General features: G+C 45.8%; 1 protein-coding gene across 1 annotated transcript; it reads left to right on the top strand.

Annotated features, from left to right (window-relative positions):
* Positions 1-548: 548 nt before the first annotated feature.
* LOC311121065 (transcription factor Sp4-like) lies at positions 549-16729 on the top strand. The gene is made up of 14 exons (XM_084195601.1): positions 549-984; positions 1356-1426; positions 4459-4536; positions 6456-6749; positions 7325-7455; positions 7806-8322; positions 8455-8529; positions 8652-8729; positions 8843-8923; positions 9164-9443; positions 9861-10059; positions 10558-10625; positions 11361-11492; positions 15844-16729. The coding sequence occupies exons 1-14, from the start codon at positions 978-980 to the stop codon at positions 16116-16118; spliced, it is 2286 nt and encodes a 761-aa protein (XP_084051727.1). The 5' UTR covers positions 549-977; the 3' UTR covers positions 16119-16729.
* The last annotated feature ends 1509 nt before the right edge of the window (positions 16730-18238 follow it).

Below are 18238 nucleotides of genomic sequence, written 5' to 3'. Positions count from 1 at the left end.
TGTAAACATCTGTTTCCCATGCCAATAAACTCTTTGAATTGAATTGACTAGTTTATAAAAATAAAAAAAAGAGAATGTATTACCCTACACTAGCACAACGCAGCGGTTCCCACTAGATAGCACAGCCACAAAGTCGAAATGGACTATATTGTAAAAATAAATGAAAACAAAAATTAATTTAAGGTTAGTTATAGGATTAGCAGTGTGGTTAGAGTTAGGTTTATAGTCTGATTTTTAGAAGAACAATCTTAGAAATAGGCGGGGATTATGACTGTGTGGCTGTGTTAACTAGTGACAAAGCAGGCTGGGAGATGGAGTCGCCGCCACCATAACATATTTTGAAGGCGAGGCTTCGCCAAATACAACTCCCATCTCAACCCTCGCAGACCGAGTCTGCCATCCAATCTGAATATGTGGGAGGAGCACACCGCCCACAAAAAGCCACAGCTATCTATCTGTCTCCAGATGCAATTATACAGTGCAACTATAAAGAATATACATAAAATAGTGCTATTGATAAGGTGTATTTTTGCATGAAGATCGTTGGAAAGGCTTGTTGTAGGCTACCTAGCGACAGAAACAGCAGCGGCAGAAAGAGGAGAGAGAGAGGGGTGTTGGGTAAATGAAAGTGGGTGGGCCTACCGCGGACACACTACCAACTTCGATCAGGATACATTTATGCAAACGCTCGATTTTTTCCGTTAATAGAATTTACGCGCGACGGTCGTTAAAGTGTGTTTTTGGTTGGTTTTGAGTGGCGTCGGGTGCGGACAACGGACTCTTCCCCGTTATAACGGGAGGTTTGATTGTTGCTCGAGCTTGGTACCGCCCTTCCTGCCGGGTGGGTGGTTTCGGTGCTAACGGGAGCGACGCCACAGCCCAGCGCGAGCCATTCGCGGAGAAAATAGGCCGTCCTTCCCCGGTGCTTCAGCCGGCCTTTCTCCCCTAGCCTCTCCTCTCCGGTTTATGAATGCGTTATGAGTGGTAGGTACCCTCCCCCTCTCTTCTTCGTCTCCACCCTCTCTCTCTCTCTTTCTGCGCACGTAGCCTGCCTGATACCTACAAGAACCCTTTGAGGATATAGCGTTTTCCTAAATAAGAGACAATAGCCTACAGGTATCTGTTTCTCTGTAATACAGTCTCTAATAAGGTTCCGATCACTGCATATGCCTTTATGGCCAGGAGTTTAACCATATGGTGTCACTACACTGTTATAAAACCACGTGCAGGGAAATAACCGCATCTGATCTCCCTTCACTCACAGTGTTATTGATAAAGGTGATCACTAATCACTCAGTCCTAAAGTGATAGTCTATTGATTGTTGATCAAGTATTGTCTGATTTATGGTCCTCAGATCAGAAGACTGATGTGTCGGGATCAGAAGAAGGGAAACCAGGCAAGAAAGGCAAACGTTCTGGATCACAGGTAGACTGGAACCCCCCCCCCCCCCCCCCCCCCCCCCCATATAGTTTGGGTGCTTTCTTCCTCTCCAATCACACACACAGGCACACACAGACACACACACAGACACACACACACACAGACACACACACACATAAAAAATAACTTCCTGGTTCTGTATAGAGACCAAGTTCAGAGGATTGCACAATGTCTTTCAACACAAATAATGGACTTTGCCTCAATGTCTATGAGATATGCATATTACTGTATAAAAGTGAATATTTCTTTAATATTTTCAGAGCATTTCCATAGCATGTGTTCTGACAGGGTTTCCAAAGGCATGTTTGACTCTAGTGTTGATGTAGACTTCTGTAGCGTCTGTAAAAAAATAACACTATCTGTCTTTACAGACAGATGTATAGGTGTGCTGTGCATGTGTGTGACATTAAATATTTGCCCGCGACCTAGTTCCTTTTCTCTGAGAGAGTGAGAGGGAGGCTTCTCTTCCGCTGCTCTGAGAGAACAGAGAAATGTGTTTCTCACACCCACACACTCACTTCCTGTAATGCTACCCACTTCTACTGCCTATTACTCTCTACTGACTATTGCTCTTTCTCTCTCTCTCTCTCTCTCTCTCTCTCTCTCTCTCTCTCTCTCTCTCTCTCTCTCTCTCTCTCTCTCTGTCTCTCTGTCTCTCTCTATCTCGCTCTCTCGCTCTCTCTGTCGTTATCTTTCTCTCTCTCTCTCTCTCCCTCTCTCTCTCTCACTCTCTGTCGCTAACTTTCTCTCTCTCTCTCTCTCTCTCTCTCTGTCTCTCTCTCTCGCTCTCTCTGTCGCTATCTTTCTCTCTCTCTCTCTCTCTCTCTCTCTCTCTCTCTCTCTCTCTCTCTCTCAATTCAATTCAATTCAATTCAATTTAAGCGCTTTATTGGCAACAATAAATATTAACAGTAAACATTACACTCAGAAGTTCCAAAAGAATAAAGACATTTCAAATGTCATATTATGTCTATATACAGTGTTGTAACAATGTGCAAATAGTTAAAGTACAAATGGGAAAACAAATAAACATAAATGGGTTGTATTTACAATGGTGTTTGTTCTTCACTAGTTGCCCTTTTCTTTTGGCAACAAGTCACAAATCTTGCAGCTGTGATGGCACACTGGTTTTTCACCCAGTAGATAAGGGAGTTTATTTGTTTGTTTTGTTTATTTGTTTTCAAATTCTTTGTGGATCGCTGTAATTTGAGGGAAATATGTGTCTCTAATATGGTCATACATTTGGCAGGAGGTTAGGAAGTGCAGCTCAGTTTCCACCTCATATTGTGGGCAGTGTGCACATAGCCTGTCTTCTCTTGAGAGCCAGGTCTGCCTACGGCGGCCTTTCTCAATAGCAAGGCTATGCTCACTGAGTCTGTACATAGTCAAAGCTTTCCTTAAGTTTGGGTCAGTCACAGTGGTCAGGTATTCTGCCACTGTGTGCTTAGGGCAAAATAGCATTTTTTTTTGTTAATTCTTTCCAATGTGTCAAGTAATTATCTTTTTTTTTTCTCATGATTTGGTTGGGTCTAATTGTGTTGCTGTCCTGGGGCTCTGTGGGGTCTGTGTTTGTGAACAGAGCCCCAGGACCAGCTTGCTGAGGGGACTCTTCTCCAGGTTCATCTCTCTGTAGGTGATGCCTGTGTTGCTCTCTCTCTCTCTCTCTCTCTCTCTCTCTCTCTCTCTCTCTGTCTCTGTCTCTGTCTCTGTCTCTGTCTCTGTCTCTGTCTCTCTCTCTCTCTCTCTCTCTCTCTCTCTCTCTCTCTCTCTCGCTCTCTCTCTTTCTCTCTCTCGCTCTCTCTCTTTCTCTCTCTCTCTCTCTCTCTTTCTCTCTCTCTCTCTCTCTCTCTGTCTCTCTCTCTCGCTGTCTCTTTCTCTCTCTCTCTCTCTCTCTCTCTCTCTCTCTCTCTCTCTCGCTGTCTCTTTCTCTCTCTCTCTCTCTCTCTCTCTCTCTCTCTCTCTCTCTCTCTCTCTCTCTCCATTCAATTCAATTTAAGGGCTTTATTGTCATGGGAAACACATGTTTACATTGCCAAAGCAAGTGAAATAGATAATAAACAAAAGTGAAATAAACAATCAGAAATGAACAGTAAACATTACACTCACAAAAGTGTCAGAGGAATAGAGACATTTCAAATGTCATATTATGGCTATGTACAGTGTTGAAGTACAAAAAGGGAAAATAAATTAACATAAATATGGGTTGTATTTACAATGGTGTTTGTTTTTCACTGGTTGCCATTTTCTTGTGGAAACAGGTCACAAATCTTGCTGCTGTGGTATTTCACCTAATAGATATGGGAGTTTATCAAAATTGGATTTGTTTTTCGAATTATTTGTGGGTCTGTGTAATCTGAGGGAAATATGTGTCTCTAATATGGTCATACATTTGGCAGGAGGTTAGGAAGTGCAGCTCAGTCTCCACCTAATTTTGTGGGCAGTGTGCACATAGCCTGTCTTCTCTTGAGAGCCAGGTCTGCCTAGGGCAGCCTCTCTCAATAGCAAGGCTATGCTCACTGAGTCTGTACATAGTCAAAGCGTTCCTTAATTTTGGGTCAGTGACAGTGGTCAGGTATTCTGCCACTGTGTGCTCTCTGTTTAGGGCCAGATAGCAGTCCAGTTTGCTCAGTTTTTTGGTTAATTATTTCCAATGTGTCTCATGATTTGGTTGGTTCTAATTGTGTTGCTGTCCTGGGGCTCTGTGGGGTCTGTTCGTGTTTGTGAACAGAGCCCCAGGACCAGCTTGCTGAGGGAACTCTTCTCTAGGCTCATCTCTCTGTAAGTGATGGCTTTGTTATCGAAGGTTTGGGAATCGCTTCCTTTTAGGTGGTTGTAGAATTGAACAGCTCTTTTCTGGATTTTGATCTCTCTCTCTCTGTCTGTCTTTGTTTGTATGTTCTCTGTGTATGAATGTGTGTTCTATTTTTGAATTCCCTCGATCTACCTGTTTGTGTTCTGTGTGTGTGTGTGTGTGTGTGTGTGTGTGTGTTCTGTGTGTGTGTGTGTATTCTCTCTAGGATTCCCAGCCGTCTCCCCTAGCCCTGCTGGCTGCGACCTGCAGCAAGATAGGAGGTCAGGGAGGAGTGGAGGGACAGGTGGTTAAATGCATGATAATAATAATTGTATTGTATATGTACAGTGCCTTCAGAAAGTATGCATACCCCTTGATTAATTCCACATTTTGTTGTGTTACAGCCTGAATTCAAAATGCATTTAATTGATTTGTTTTCTCACCCAATCTACACACAATACCCCATAATGACAAAGTGAAAACATGTTTTTAGAAATGTTTGCAAATGTATAGAAGATGTAATACAGAATATCTCATTTACACCCCTGAGTCAATACATGTTAGAATCACCTTTGGCAGCAATTACATCTGCACATTTTCTGGGTAAGTCTCTAAGAGCTTTGCACACCTGTTTGTACAATATTTGGCCATTATTCTTTAAAAAATGATTCAGGCTCTGTCAAATTCGGTGTTGATCATTGCTAGACAACCATTTTCTTGTCTTGCCATAGATTTTCAGCAGATTTAAGTCAAAACGGTAACTCGGCCACTCAGGAACATTCACTGTTTTCTTGGTAAGCAACTCCAGTGTAGATTTGGCCTTGTGTTTTATGTTATTGTCCTGCTGAAAGGTGAATTTATCTCCCAGTGTCTGGTGGGAAACAGACTGAACAAGTTTTTCCTCTAGGATTTTGCCTGTGCTTAGCTCCATTCCATTCCTTTTTTTATCCTGAAAAACTCCCCAGTCCTTAACAATTACAAGCATACCCATAACATGATGCAGCCACCACTATGTTTGAAAATATGAAGAGTGGTACTCAGTAATGTGTTGTGTTGGATTTGCCCCCAAACTTAACACTTTGTATTCAGGAGAAAAAGTAAAGTGCTTTGCCAAATGTTTTGCAGGATTACTTTAGTGCCTTGTTGCAAACAGGATGCAAGTTTTGAGATAAAAGTATTCTGTACAGGTTTCCTTCTATTCACTCTGTCAATTAGGTTAGTGTTGTGGAGCAACTACAATGTTGTTGATCCATCTTCAGTGTTCTCCTATCACAGCCATTAAACCCTGTAACTGTTTTAAAGTCAGCTTTGTCCTCATGGTGAAATCTCTGAGCGGTTTCCTTCCTCTCCGGCAACTGAGTTACTAAAGGAAGGATGCCTGTATCTTTCTAGTGACTGGGTGTATTGATACACCATCCAGAGCTTAATTAATAACTTCACCATGCTCAAAGGGATATTCAATGTCTACTTATTAAATGTTTTACCCATCTACCAATAGGTGCCCTTCTTTGCGAGGCATTGGAAAACCTCCCTGATCTTTGTGGTTGAATCTGTGTTTGAAATTCAGTGCTCGACTAAGGGACCTTACAGATAATTGTATGTTTGGGGTACAGAGATTATGTAGTCATTCAAAAGTCATGTTAAACCCAATTATTGCACACAGAGTGAGTCCATGCAACTTATGTGACTTGTTAAGCAAATCTTTGCTCCTGTCTTATTTAGGCTTGCCATAACAAAGGGGTTGAATACTTATTGACTAAAGACATTTCAGATTTTCATTTTTAATTAATTTGTAAACATTTTGACATTATGGGGTATTGTGACAAAAATCTAAATGTAATACATTTTTAATTCAGGCTGTAACACAACAAAATGTGGAAAAAGTCAAGGGGCGTGAATACTTTCTGAAAACACTGTAAATGTTTGGTTTCTCCTATAACTGTACTTGTTGCTGTTACACTTGTTACCGCAATGGTATTATGTTGGCAATGTAAGTTCTGTACTAATAACAACCTATAAAGGCTCATACATGCTGACAAGTTACAAGGCATTATACCTGCAGACTTTCAGTAAAGTGTCACTGTGTTGAATGGGCTTCCGGCTGCAGGGAGCCAGATACCTGTACACTCAGCCGGGAATCAGACTCAAGTTCCTACTCTAGCACTTTTGTTCAATTATGTTTTCTTATTCTTTTATTTATTGTTTATGTATGTTTATTTGCAGGTGCAGGGTGGCCAGTTCCAGGGTCATATAGTGGTAGACGCAGCAGGTAATCAGACTTTGGTTCAGCAGCAGTTGGAACTGGTTCCTGCACAGTTCACTGGCAACGGCTGGCAGATCATCACTACTGCTCCCCAGATGGCCAAGGACACTGCCAATCAACCAGTCGCCGTGACGCTGGCCACCACTTCAGCCAATGACAGTGCTCCGGCAGGCCGTACGATGAAGGCTGTGGGCGGGACTAACACCGTAGCAGCCAATCAGCAGGCGCAGCAGCAGCAGTTCCAGATCATCCAGGTGTGTGTGTGTGTGTACGTGTGTGCGTGTGTGCGTGTGTGCGTGTGTGAGTGTATGGAAGGGAAAGTTGTCTGACTGGATGGAGGCAGTTGTGGAAATTCTGGTCCTATAACATATAATTGTATTTTTCTTAGCTATATATGGTGGATTACTGTATGTGACTCCTGAGTGGTGCAGTGGTCTAAGGCACTGCATCGCAGTGCTAACTGTGCCACTAGAGATCCTGGTTCGAATCCAGGCTCTGTCGCAGCCGGCCGTGACCGGGAGACTCATGGGCGGCGCACAATTGGCCCAGCGTCGTCCAGGGTAGGGGAGGGAATGGCCGGCAGGGATGTAGCTCAGTTGATAGAGCATGGCGTTTGCAACGCCAGGGTTGTGGGTTTGATTCCCACGGGGGGCCAGTATAAAAATATAATAATATGTATTCACTAACTGTAAGTCGCTCTGGATAAGAGCGTCTGCTAAATGACTAAAATGTAAAATGTAAATGTCTATACTATCTCTGTTAGTGTTCAGAACATGCCCAACTAATGAGACTGTTTTTATGTAATGTTAATGTTTTGGTCACTGTCCAGGTGCAAAACATGCCGTCGTCAGGGGGTGGGGTCCAATACCAGGTGATCCCCCACCTGCAGACGGCCGACGGCCAACAGATCCACATCAGCCCCCAGACCGCATCCCTGGGGGGGCAGTACAGACACATCAGGTGGGTGGCAGCTGGTCTAGAGCAGTGGTTGTCAAACCTCTCCTCATGGACCCCCAGATGTTTCACATGTTTGTTGTAACCTGATTCACCTGGTCAACTCACCTGATTCACCTAGTCAAGGGCTTGATGATTAGTTAACCAGTTGAATCAGGTGAGCCAGCTGTGGAATAGTTAAAATACATAGAACGGCTGAGGGTCCCCGAGAAGAGGTTTGAAAACCCCTGGTTTAGAGGTTATACTGGTGGTCTAGAGGTTAGAGGTTAGAGGTTAGAGAGGCGCTTTGGGCCGATAAAAAGTGGGAAATTAACTTTTTTAGATGGAAACAGATAAAGTTATTCTATTCTATTCAGTCCAGCCCAGGGGGGTCTACCAGAGCAGGTCCAGCTGATCCAGACCCAGAACCAATCCCAGACCCAGGCAATCCTACAGCCAGCCAATCAGCAGGCCATCCTCACTAGCTCAGCCAATCAGACATTGCAGCTTCGTTCCGCCCAGTCCTTCCCGCTGCAGATGCAGACCTTACAGGGCTCCCAGACCCAGGTCATGACTACAGTACCCATAAACATCGGCGGTATGACCCTCGCCCTGCCGGTCATGAATAATTTAGCAGGGAGCGGAGCCGTGCAGCTTATCCAATCAGCCGATGGCAGCTTTACCATAGCTAACGGCAACCAGCTTGTGACGACAACGGCAGCAGCGGTGTCCGGGGCAGTTACTGTTACCGGGTCGTCTGGTGGTACCATAACAACTGTTACCGGGGGGGATGGAGTGTCGTCAGACGGAACACAGCTGAGTTCTGTAGCCGGGTCGGACGGAGGGGCGGAGAGAGATGCACAGAACCAACCCAGCGACCAGGACTCTCAGATGGTATGTGTGTGTGTGTGTGCGTGTGTTTGTGTGACTAAACATCTGTGATGTATTGATTTGATTGTTTGGTTGATTGATTAATGGATTGATTGGTTGATTAATTGTTTGGTTGGTTGGTTGATTGATTTACAGGTCCAGAGTCAGGCCAACGGACTGCAGGGCCAATCAGATCCTCCAGGGACCATCCAGCAGGTCATCGTGGGACAGGTGGGTTCTACTCCTCTGATTTGACCTTTTAACCTTCCGTTCTATTCTATTTGAGTATGATATGATATGGGACTATACTATAATAAATGATATTCTAAGTTGTTGTTATAATCATTCTCCAGATGGGCAACCAGGTGTTGCAGCAGATCCAGATACAGCCACATCAGTTCACACAGGCCCAGATCCAGCCACAGAACCAGGTAACACACACATGCACGCGCACACACACACACACACGCACGCGCGCACACACACACACACACACACACACAGTGAATCCGCAGAAAGTGTGTAAACTGTTTGTTTCCACCAGTTCCAGAGCCAGCAGATCCAAACCTTTCAGTTAGGACCAGGCGGGACCCTACAGCCCATACAAGCCTTCCAGAACCAACAGGTAGCTAGCTAGCTGCTCTCTCTTCTCTTTTGTTAACTACCTTCTTTATTGTTTTTAGTTGATTCATTCCCACTCCATTGTACCTGGGGATTTGGGGATATTTGGGGGCAGTAAATTAAAGGGAAATAAATCTGTAGACTTATTTTTATTCTATCCTCAATGATTGTAATGTGTGTTGTATTGATTTGAATTGAATGTCTGAATGATTGATATCCTTTTTGTATTAATTGATTCCTCCAGGTTCTGATCCGGACCCCAACCCTCTCCCCGTCGGGCCAGATCACGTGGCAGACCCTGCAGCTCCCCGGGGGGATGTCTGTGCCCCAGCAGCTGACCCTGGCCCCTGTGGGCGGGGGGGCGGTGGGAGGGGGGGGCTTCATGCAGCTGGGAGGGGCTCCCCTGACGCTGAGCACAGCCCAGATCAACCCTGGGTCGGGGGTGCAGACAGTCAGCATCGCCGGGCTGGGAACCACAGGGGTACAGATGCAGGGGTTACCACTCACAATCACTGGACTACAGGGTAAGACCACTGAGAGAGAGAGGCAGAGTGACAGACAGACAGACACGATAGAGAGAGAGAGACAGACACGATAGAGAGATAGAGACAGAGACAGAGTGAGAGAAACAGACAGAGAGACAGAGAAAGAGACAGAGATAGTGAGAGAGACAGACAGAGAAAGAGAGACAGACAGAGAGAGACAGACAGAGAGAGAGAGACCGAGAGAGAGAGAGAGACAGAGACAGACAGACAGACAGAGTGACGGGCAGAGAGACAGACAGACAGACAGACAGACAGACAGACAGACGGTGTGTGTTGAGTGTTGTTCTCCATGTATATTTGTTTATTTTCTGGGGGGGTTGGGAGCAGAGCTAAAAAAAAACACATTTCCATTCCATTCTACTGTATTCCATTTCACTCTAATCTACACTCCACCAGGTCAGCCGCAGGGTCAGGAGGGAGGAGTTAAGGTCGAGCCATCCCCTGTGACGGTAACCGTGGGTAACGTGGCGGGGTCATCGCTTAGTCCAGACCAGATGGGTTCTGTCCAGAGTTCATCAGACCAGGAAGGACCGCCCAGCAAGAGGCTCCGCAGGGTGGCATGCTCCTGTCCTAACTGTAGGGACGGAGAGGGGAGGTACATGGTGGCATGCTCCTGTCCTAACTGTAGGGATGGAGAGGGGAGGTACATGGTGGCATGCTCCTGTCCTAACTGTAGGGATGGGGAGGGGAGGTACATGGTGGCATGCTCCTGTCCTAACTGTAGGGATAGAGAGGGGAGGTACATGGTGGCATGCTCCTGTCCTAACTGTAGGGATAGAGAGGGGAGGTACATGGTGGCATGCTCCTGTCCTAACTGTAGGGATGGGGAGGGGAGGTACATGGTGGCATGCTCCTGTCCTAACTGGAGGGATAGAGAGGGGAGGTACATGGTGGCATGCTCCTGTCCTAACTGGAGGGATAGAGAGGGGAGGTACATGGTGGCATTCTCCTGTCCTAACTGTAGGGATAGAGAGGGGAGGTACATGGTGGCATGCTCCTGTCCTAACTGTAGGGATAGAGAGGGGAGGTACATGTATACACACACACACTCTCACTCTCTATCTCTGACTGTGTGTGTGTGTGTGTGTTGCAGGACCAGTGGAGACCCATCTAAGAAGAAGCAGCATGTGTGTCACATGGAGGGCTGTGGAAAGGTCTATGGTAAGACCAGTCTATACTGTGTAAAGGTCTATGGTAAGACCAGTCTATCCTGTGTAAAGGTCTATGGTAAGACCAGTCTATACTGTGTAAAGGTCTATGGTAAGACCAGTGGAAAGACTGTGGAAAGGTCTATGGTAAGACCAGTCTATACTGTGTAAAGATCTATGGTAAGACCAGTCTATACTGTGTAAAGGTCTATGGTAAGACCAGTGGAAAGACTGTGGAAAGGTCTACGGTAAGACCAGTCTATACTGTAGAAAGGTCTTTGGTAAGACCAGTCTATACTGTGTAAAGGTCTATGGTAAGAGCAGTCTATACTGTGGAAAGGTCAATGGTAAGACCAGTCTATACTGTGGAAAGGTCTATGGTAAGACCAGTCTGTACTGTGGAAATGGTAAGACCAGTCTATACTATGGAAATGGTAAGACCAGTCTATACTGTGGAAAGGTCTACGGTAAGACCAGTCTATACTGTAGAAAGGTCTTTGGTAAGATCAGTCTATACTGTAGAAAGGTATATGGTAAGACCAGTGTATACTATGGAAAGGTCTATGGTAAGGCCAGTCTATACTGTGGAAAGGTCTATGGTAAGGCCAGTCTATACTGTGGAAAGGTCTATGGTAAGACCAGTCTATACTGTGGAAAGGTCTATGGTAAGACCAGTCTATACTGCAAAAAATAGAGATTTACCAGTCTATGAAGAAAAATAAGATGTCTTTAATATTCTATCTATCAGGTAAGACCAGTCACCTGAGAGCTCACCTCCGCTGGCACACAGGAGAACGACCCTTCGTCTGCAACTGGATCTTCTGTGGCAAGAGGTTCACACGCTCGGACGAACTGCAGAGACACAGACGGACACACACAGGTACACACACACACAGATACAGTGGGGAGAACAAGTATTTGATACACTGCCGATTTTGCAGGTTTTCCTACTTACAAAGCATGTAGAGGTCTGTAATTTTTATCATAGGTACACTTCAACTGTGAGAGACGGAATCTAAAACAAAAATCCAGAAAATCACATTGTATGATTTTTAAGTAATTAATTTGCATTTTATTGCATGACATAAGTATTTGATACATCAGAAAAGCAGAAATTAATATTTGGTACAGAAACCTTTGTTTGCAATTACAGAGATCATACGTTTCCTGTAGGTCTTGACCAGGTTTGCACACACTGCAGCAGGGATTTTGGCCCACTCCTCCATACAGACCTTCTCCAGATCCTTCAGGTTTCGGGGCTGTCGCTGGGCAATACGGACATTCAGCTCCCTCCAAAGATGTTCTATTGGGTTCAGGTCTGGAGACTGGCTAGGCCACTCCAGGACCTTGAGATGCTTCTTACGGAGCCACTCCTTAGTTGCCCTGGCTGTGTGTTTCGGGTCGTTGTCATGCTGGAAGACCCAGCCACGACCCATCTTCAATGCTCTTACTGAGGGAAGGAGGTTGTTGGCCAAGATCTCGCGATACATGGCCCCATCCATCCTCCCCTCAATACGGTGCAGTCGTCCTGTCCCCTTTGCAGAAAAGCATCCCCAAAGAATGATGTTTCCACCTCCATGCTTCACGGTTGGGATGGTATTCTTGGGGATCCTTCTTCTTCCTCCAAACACGGCGAGTGGAGTTTAGACCAAAAAGCTCTATTTTTGTCTCATCAGACCACATGACCTTCTCCCATTCCTCCTCTGGATCATCCAGATGGTCATTGGCAAACTTCAGACGGGCCTGGACATGCGCTGGCTTGAGCAGGGGGACCTTGCGTGCGCTGCAGGATTTTAATCCATGACGGCGTAGTGTGTTACTAATGGTTTTCTTTGAGACTGTGGTCCCAGCTCTCTTCAGGTCATTGACCAGGTCCTGCCGTGTAGTTCTGGGCTGATCCCTCACCTTCCTCATGATCATTGATGCCCCACTAGGTGAGATCTTGCATGGAGCCCCAGACCGAGGATGATTGACCGTCATCTTGAACTTCTTCCATTTTCTAATAATTGCGGCAACAGTTGTTGCCTTCTCACCAAGCTGCTTGCCTATTGTCCTGTAGCCCATCCCAGCCTTGTGCAGGTCTACAATTTTATCCCTGATGTCCTTACACAGCTCTCTGGTCTTGGCCATTGTGGAGAGGTTGGAGTCTGTTTGATTGAGTGTGTGGACAGGTGTCTTTTATACAGGTAACGAGTTCAAACAGGTGCAGTTAATACAGGTAATGAGTGGAGAACAGGAGGGCTTCTTAAATAAAAACTAACAGGTCTGTGAGAGCCGGAATTCTTACTGGTTGGTAGGTGATCAAATACTTATGTCATGCAATAAAATGCAAATTAATTACTTAAAAATCATACAATGTGATTTTCTGGATTTTTGTTTTAGATAAAAATGACAGACCTCTACATGCTTTGTAAGTAGGAAAACCTGCAAAATCGGCAGTGTATCAAATACTTGTTCTCCCCACTGTATGTCCTGTGTAAAATGTTACCTCTAATTTTTTCGGCACTGCTGAGCGCAAACTTGAAAGTTGTGAAAATTCTGTGCAACTTCAGGCGCACGTTTACTGTGAACACTGAGGTTGTACCCGCTTTAAGTTACAGTTATTACAGTGGCCAAGTAGGCTACTGTGGCTATTTGATCATAATGTAGGCCTACCAGAGTGGCCTACCATCAAAAACAATGGAGAAAATGTATTGAATTTTACCCCCTTTTTTCTCCCCAATTTCGATCTTGTCTCATCACTGCAACTCCCCAACGGGCTCGGGAGGCGAAGGTCGAGTCATGCGTCCTCCGAAACATGACCCGCCAAACCGCGCTTCTTAACACCCGCCCACTTAACCCAGAAGTCAGCTGCACCAATGTGTCAGAGGAAACACTGTTTAACTGACGACCGAGGTCAGCCTGCAGGCGCCTGGCCCGCCACAAGGAGTCGCTAGAGCGCAATGAGCCATGTAAAGCCTCCCGGCCAAACCCAAACTTAAATCCGTTTTACCTAATTTCTACCAGCATGTTAAATGTGCAACCAGAGGGAAACTCTAGACCGCCTTTACTCCACACACAGAGACGCGTACAAAGCTCTCCCTCGCCCTCAATTTTGGCAAATCTGACCATAATTCTATCCTCCTGATTCCTGCTTACAAGCAAAAACTAAAGCAGGAAGCACCAGTGACTCAGTCAATAAAGAAGTGGTCAGATGACGCAGATGCTAACCTACAGGACTGCTTTGCTATCACAGACTGGAATATGTTCTGGGATTCTTCCAATGGCATTGAGGAGTACACCACATCTGTCACTGGCTTCATCAATAAGTACATCGATGACGTCGTCGCAACAGTGACCGTACATACATACCCCAACCAGAAGCTATGTATTACAGGCAACATCCGCACTGAGCTAAAGGGTAGAGGTGCCGGACGCTTATAAGAAATCCCGCTATGCCCTCCGACGAACCATCAAACAGGCTAATATTGAATCGTACTACACCGGCTCCGACGCTCGTCGGATGTGGCAGGGCTTGCAAACTATTACAGACTACAAAGGGAAGCACAGCCGCGAGCTGCTCAGTGACACAAGCCTACCAGACAAGCTAAATTACTTCTATGCTCGTGTCGAGGCAAGCAACACTGAAGCATGCATGAGAACATCAGCTGTTCCAGACGACTGTGTGATCACGCTCTCCGTAGCCGATGTAAGACCTTTAAACAGGTCAACATTCACAAGGTGGATTACCAGGACGTGTACTCCGAGCATGCGCTGACCAACTTGCAAGTGTCTTCACTGACATTTTCAACCTGTCCCCGACTGAGTCTGTAATACCAACATGTTTCAAGCAGACCAACATAGTCCCTGTGCCCAAGAACACTAAGATAACCTGCCTAAATGACTACAGACCCGTAGCACTCAAGTCTGTAGCCATGAAGTGCTTTGAAAGGCTGGTCATGGCTCACATCAACACCATTATCCCAGAAACCCTAGACCAACTCCAATTTGCATACCGCTCCAACAGATCCACAGTTTATGCAATCTCTATTGCACTCCACACTGCCCTTTCCCACCTGGACAAAAGGAACACCTACGTGAGAATGCTGTTCATTAACTACAGTTCAACACCATAGTGCCCTCAAAGCTCATCACTAAGCTAAGAACCCTGGGACTAAACACCTCCCTCTGCAACTGGATCCTGGACTTCCTGACGGGCCGCCCTCAGGTGGTAAGGGTAGGTAACAACACATCTGCCACGCTGATCCCCAACACGGGAGCCCATCAGGGGTGCGTGCTCAGTCTCCTCCTGTACTCCCTGTTCACCCATGACTGCATGGCCAGGCACGACTCCACCATCATTAAGTTTGCCGATGACACAACAGTGGTAGGCCTGATCACCGACAACGATGAGACAGCCTATAGGGAGGAGGTCAGTGACCTGGCCGTGTGGTGCCAGGACAACAACCTCTCCCTCAACGTGATCAAGACAAAGGAGATGATTGTGGACTACAGGAAAAGGAGGACCGAGCACGCCTCCATTCTCATCGACGGGGCTGTAGTCGAGCACGTCGAGAGCTTCAAATTCCTTGGTGTACACATCACCAACAAACTATCATGGTCCAAAGACAGTCGTGAAGAGGGCACGACAAAGCCTATTTCCCTTCAGGAGACTGAAAAGATTTGGCATGGGTCCTCAGATCCTCAAAGGGTTATACAGCTGCACTATCAAGAGCATCCTGACTGGTTGCATCACTGCCTGGTATGGCAACTGCTCGGCCTCCGACCGCAAGGCACTAAAGAGGGTAGTGCGTACGGCCCAGTACATCACTGGGGCCAATCTTCCTGCCATCCAGGACCTCTATACCAGGCGGTGTCAGAGGAAGGTCCTAAAAATTGTCAAAGACTCCAGCCACCCTAATCATAGACTGTTCTCTCTTCTACTGCACGGCAAGCGGTACCGGAGCGCCAAGTCTAGGTCCAAGAGGCTTCTTAACAGCGTCTATCCCCAAGCCATAAGACTCCTGAACAGCTAATCACATGGCTACCCGGACTATTTGCATTGTCACCCCCCCCCCGCATTGTTGGTTAAGGGCTTGTAAGCATTTCACTGTAAGGTCTACACCTGTTGTATTCGGCGCATGTGACAAATACAATTTGATTTGATATTTCTTCGGCAACTTAGAGGGAACATTGCCTGTTTCTGTGTTGTTCTTAATCAGATGGTCTCTCTCTCCCCATCCATCCTCCAGGAGAGAAGAGGTTTGAGTGTCCAGAGTGCAGTAAGCGTTTCATGCGTAGTGACCATCTCTCCAAACACATCAAAACCCACCAGAACAAGAAGGGAGGGGCATCTCTCGCCATCATCACCACCGACGACATGGAAGATTCTAACCAGGGCTTAGGCTCTTCCCCTCGCATCGTAACTGTGGCTACGCTCTCCCAGGACTCCGCCCCCGCCACGCCAACAGCCTCCTCGCCCAATCAAATGGAGGGAGAAGAGGAGGAAGAGGAGGAGTTTGAGTAGTGACCAGAGTGCAGTAAGCGTTTCATGCGTAGTGACCATCTCTCCAAACACTTCCTGTGAAGGGAAGAAGTAGGGAGGGCTGACTTCGTAGTTGGTCTCCATGGTTACGCCGTGGCTGTGGAGGTCAGGTGGTATATATATATATTTTTTATTATTATTTGTTTGTTTTTTAAACGGACTCAAAGAGAAGAGAAATATGACAGACTGAAAATGACAAACAGACAGAGGAATCTGAATCTTAACTAATAATTGAATCCAACGACAGACTAAAGGTGTGAATTAGTAGAATGGTGTTTATAACAGAACAGAGGTCAGGGGGAAAGGCTAATCTGAACTCGCACCCTATCCCCTACAGTTGAAGTCGGAAGTTTACATACACCTTAGCCAAATACATTTAAACTCAGTTTTTCACAATTCCTGACATTTAATCCTAGTAAAACATTCCCTGTCTTAGGACAGTTAGGATCACAACTTTATTTTAAGAATGTGAAATGTCATTATAATAGTAGAGAGAATGATTTATTTCAACTTTTATTTATTTCATCACATTCCCAGTGGGTCAGAAGTTTACATACACTCAATTAGTATTTGGTAGCATTGCCTTTAAATTGTTTAACTTGGGTCAAACGTTTCGGGTAGCCTTCCACAAGCTTCCCACAATAAGTTGGGTGAATTTTGGCCCATTCCTCCTGACAGAGCTGGTGTAACTGAGTCAGGTTTGTAGGCCTCCTTGCTCGCACACGCTTTTTCAGTTCTGGCCACACATTTTCTATAGGATTGAGGTCAGGGCTTTGTGATGGCCACTCCAATACCTTGACTTTGTTGTCCTTAAGCCATTTTGCCACAACTTTGGAAGTATGCTTGGGGTCATTGTCCATTTGGAAGACACATTTGCGACCAAGCTTTAACTTCCTGGCTGATGTCTTGAGATGTTGCTTCAATATATCCACATAATTTTCCTTCCTCATGATGCCATCTATTTTGTGAAGTGCACCAGTCCCTCCTGCAGCAAAGCACCCCCACAGCATGATGCTGCCACCCCCGTGCTTCACGGTTGGGATGGTGCACTTAGTTATATTTCAAGTAATTAGAGATATCCAATTAACAGTAAAAGAGTTCCGGTGTGATTTGACGTTGGCGCTGCTTCCTCTGCATTGTGAAGGCCCCCCTGTGTGTGAGTCCTGGTACTACAACGCCTTAACACAAGCAGTACATACATTTAGCTGCACCCCAATGCTCACCTCTGTTTTCTGTGTGAGGGGCAAAGAGAGGATGCAGGAAGACGAGGGGTGATGGAGGGGAGAGAAGGGGTTGTGGGAGGGGAGAGAAGGGGTTGTGCTACACGGTTGGGATGGTGTTCTTCGGCTTGCAAGCCTTGCCCTTTTTCCTCCAAACATAACGATGGTCATTATGGCCAAACAGTCCTATTTTTGTTTCATCAGACCAGAGGACATTTCTCCAAAAAGTGTTGCAAACCGTAGTCTGGCTTTTTTATGGCGGTTTTGGAGCAGTGGCTTCTTCCTTGCTGAGCGGCCTTTGAGGTTATGTCGATATAGGACTCGTTTTACTGTGGATATAGATACTTTTATACCTGTTTCCTCCAGCATCTTCACAAGGTCCTTTGCTGTTGTTCTGGGATTGATTTGCACTTTTCGCACCAAAGTACGTTCATCTCTAGGAGACAGAACGCATCTCCTTCCTGAGTGGTATGACGGCTGTGTGGTCCCATGGTGTTTATACTTGCGTACTATTGTTTGTACAGATGAATGTGGTACCTTCAGGCGTTTGGAAATTGCTCCCAAGGATGAACCAGACTTGTGAAGGTCTACCATTTTTTCTGAGGTCTTGTCTGATTTCTTTTGATTTTCCCATGATGTCAAGCAAAGAGGTACTGAGTTTGAAGGTAGGCCTTGAAATACATCCACAGGTACACCTCCAATTGACTCAAATGATGTCAATTAGCCTGTCAGAAGCTTCTAAAGCCATGACATCATTTTCTGGAATTGTCCAAGCTGTTTAAAGGCACAGTCAACTTAGTGTATGTAAACTTCTGACCCACTGGAATTGTGATACAGTGAATTGAGAGTGAAATAATCTGTCTGTAAACAATTGTTGGAAAA

This window comes from Coregonus lavaretus, assembly GCF_964263955.1.
Source record: "Coregonus lavaretus genome assembly, contig: HAP1_SCAFFOLD_6491, whole genome shotgun sequence".
In the NCBI taxonomy this organism is placed as follows: domain Eukaryota; kingdom Metazoa; phylum Chordata; class Actinopteri; order Salmoniformes; family Salmonidae; genus Coregonus; species Coregonus lavaretus.
The sequence above is the reverse complement of the archived record's forward strand: the minus strand, read 5'-3'. Positions and strand labels throughout refer to the sequence as shown.

What these genes read in the sequence shown, in the direction of transcription:
- LOC311121065 (XM_084195601.1), top strand. An exon ending in AAGCCTTCCAGAACCAACAG is followed by an intron (nt 8,924 to 9,163) that starts GTAGCTAGCTAG and finishes TGATTCCTCCAG; the next exon opens with GTTCTGATCCGGACCCCAAC. An exon ending in TGTAGGGACGGAGAGGGGAG is followed by an intron (nt 10,060 to 10,557) that starts GTACATGGTGGC and finishes TGTGTGTTGCAG; the next exon opens with GACCAGTGGAGACCCATCTA.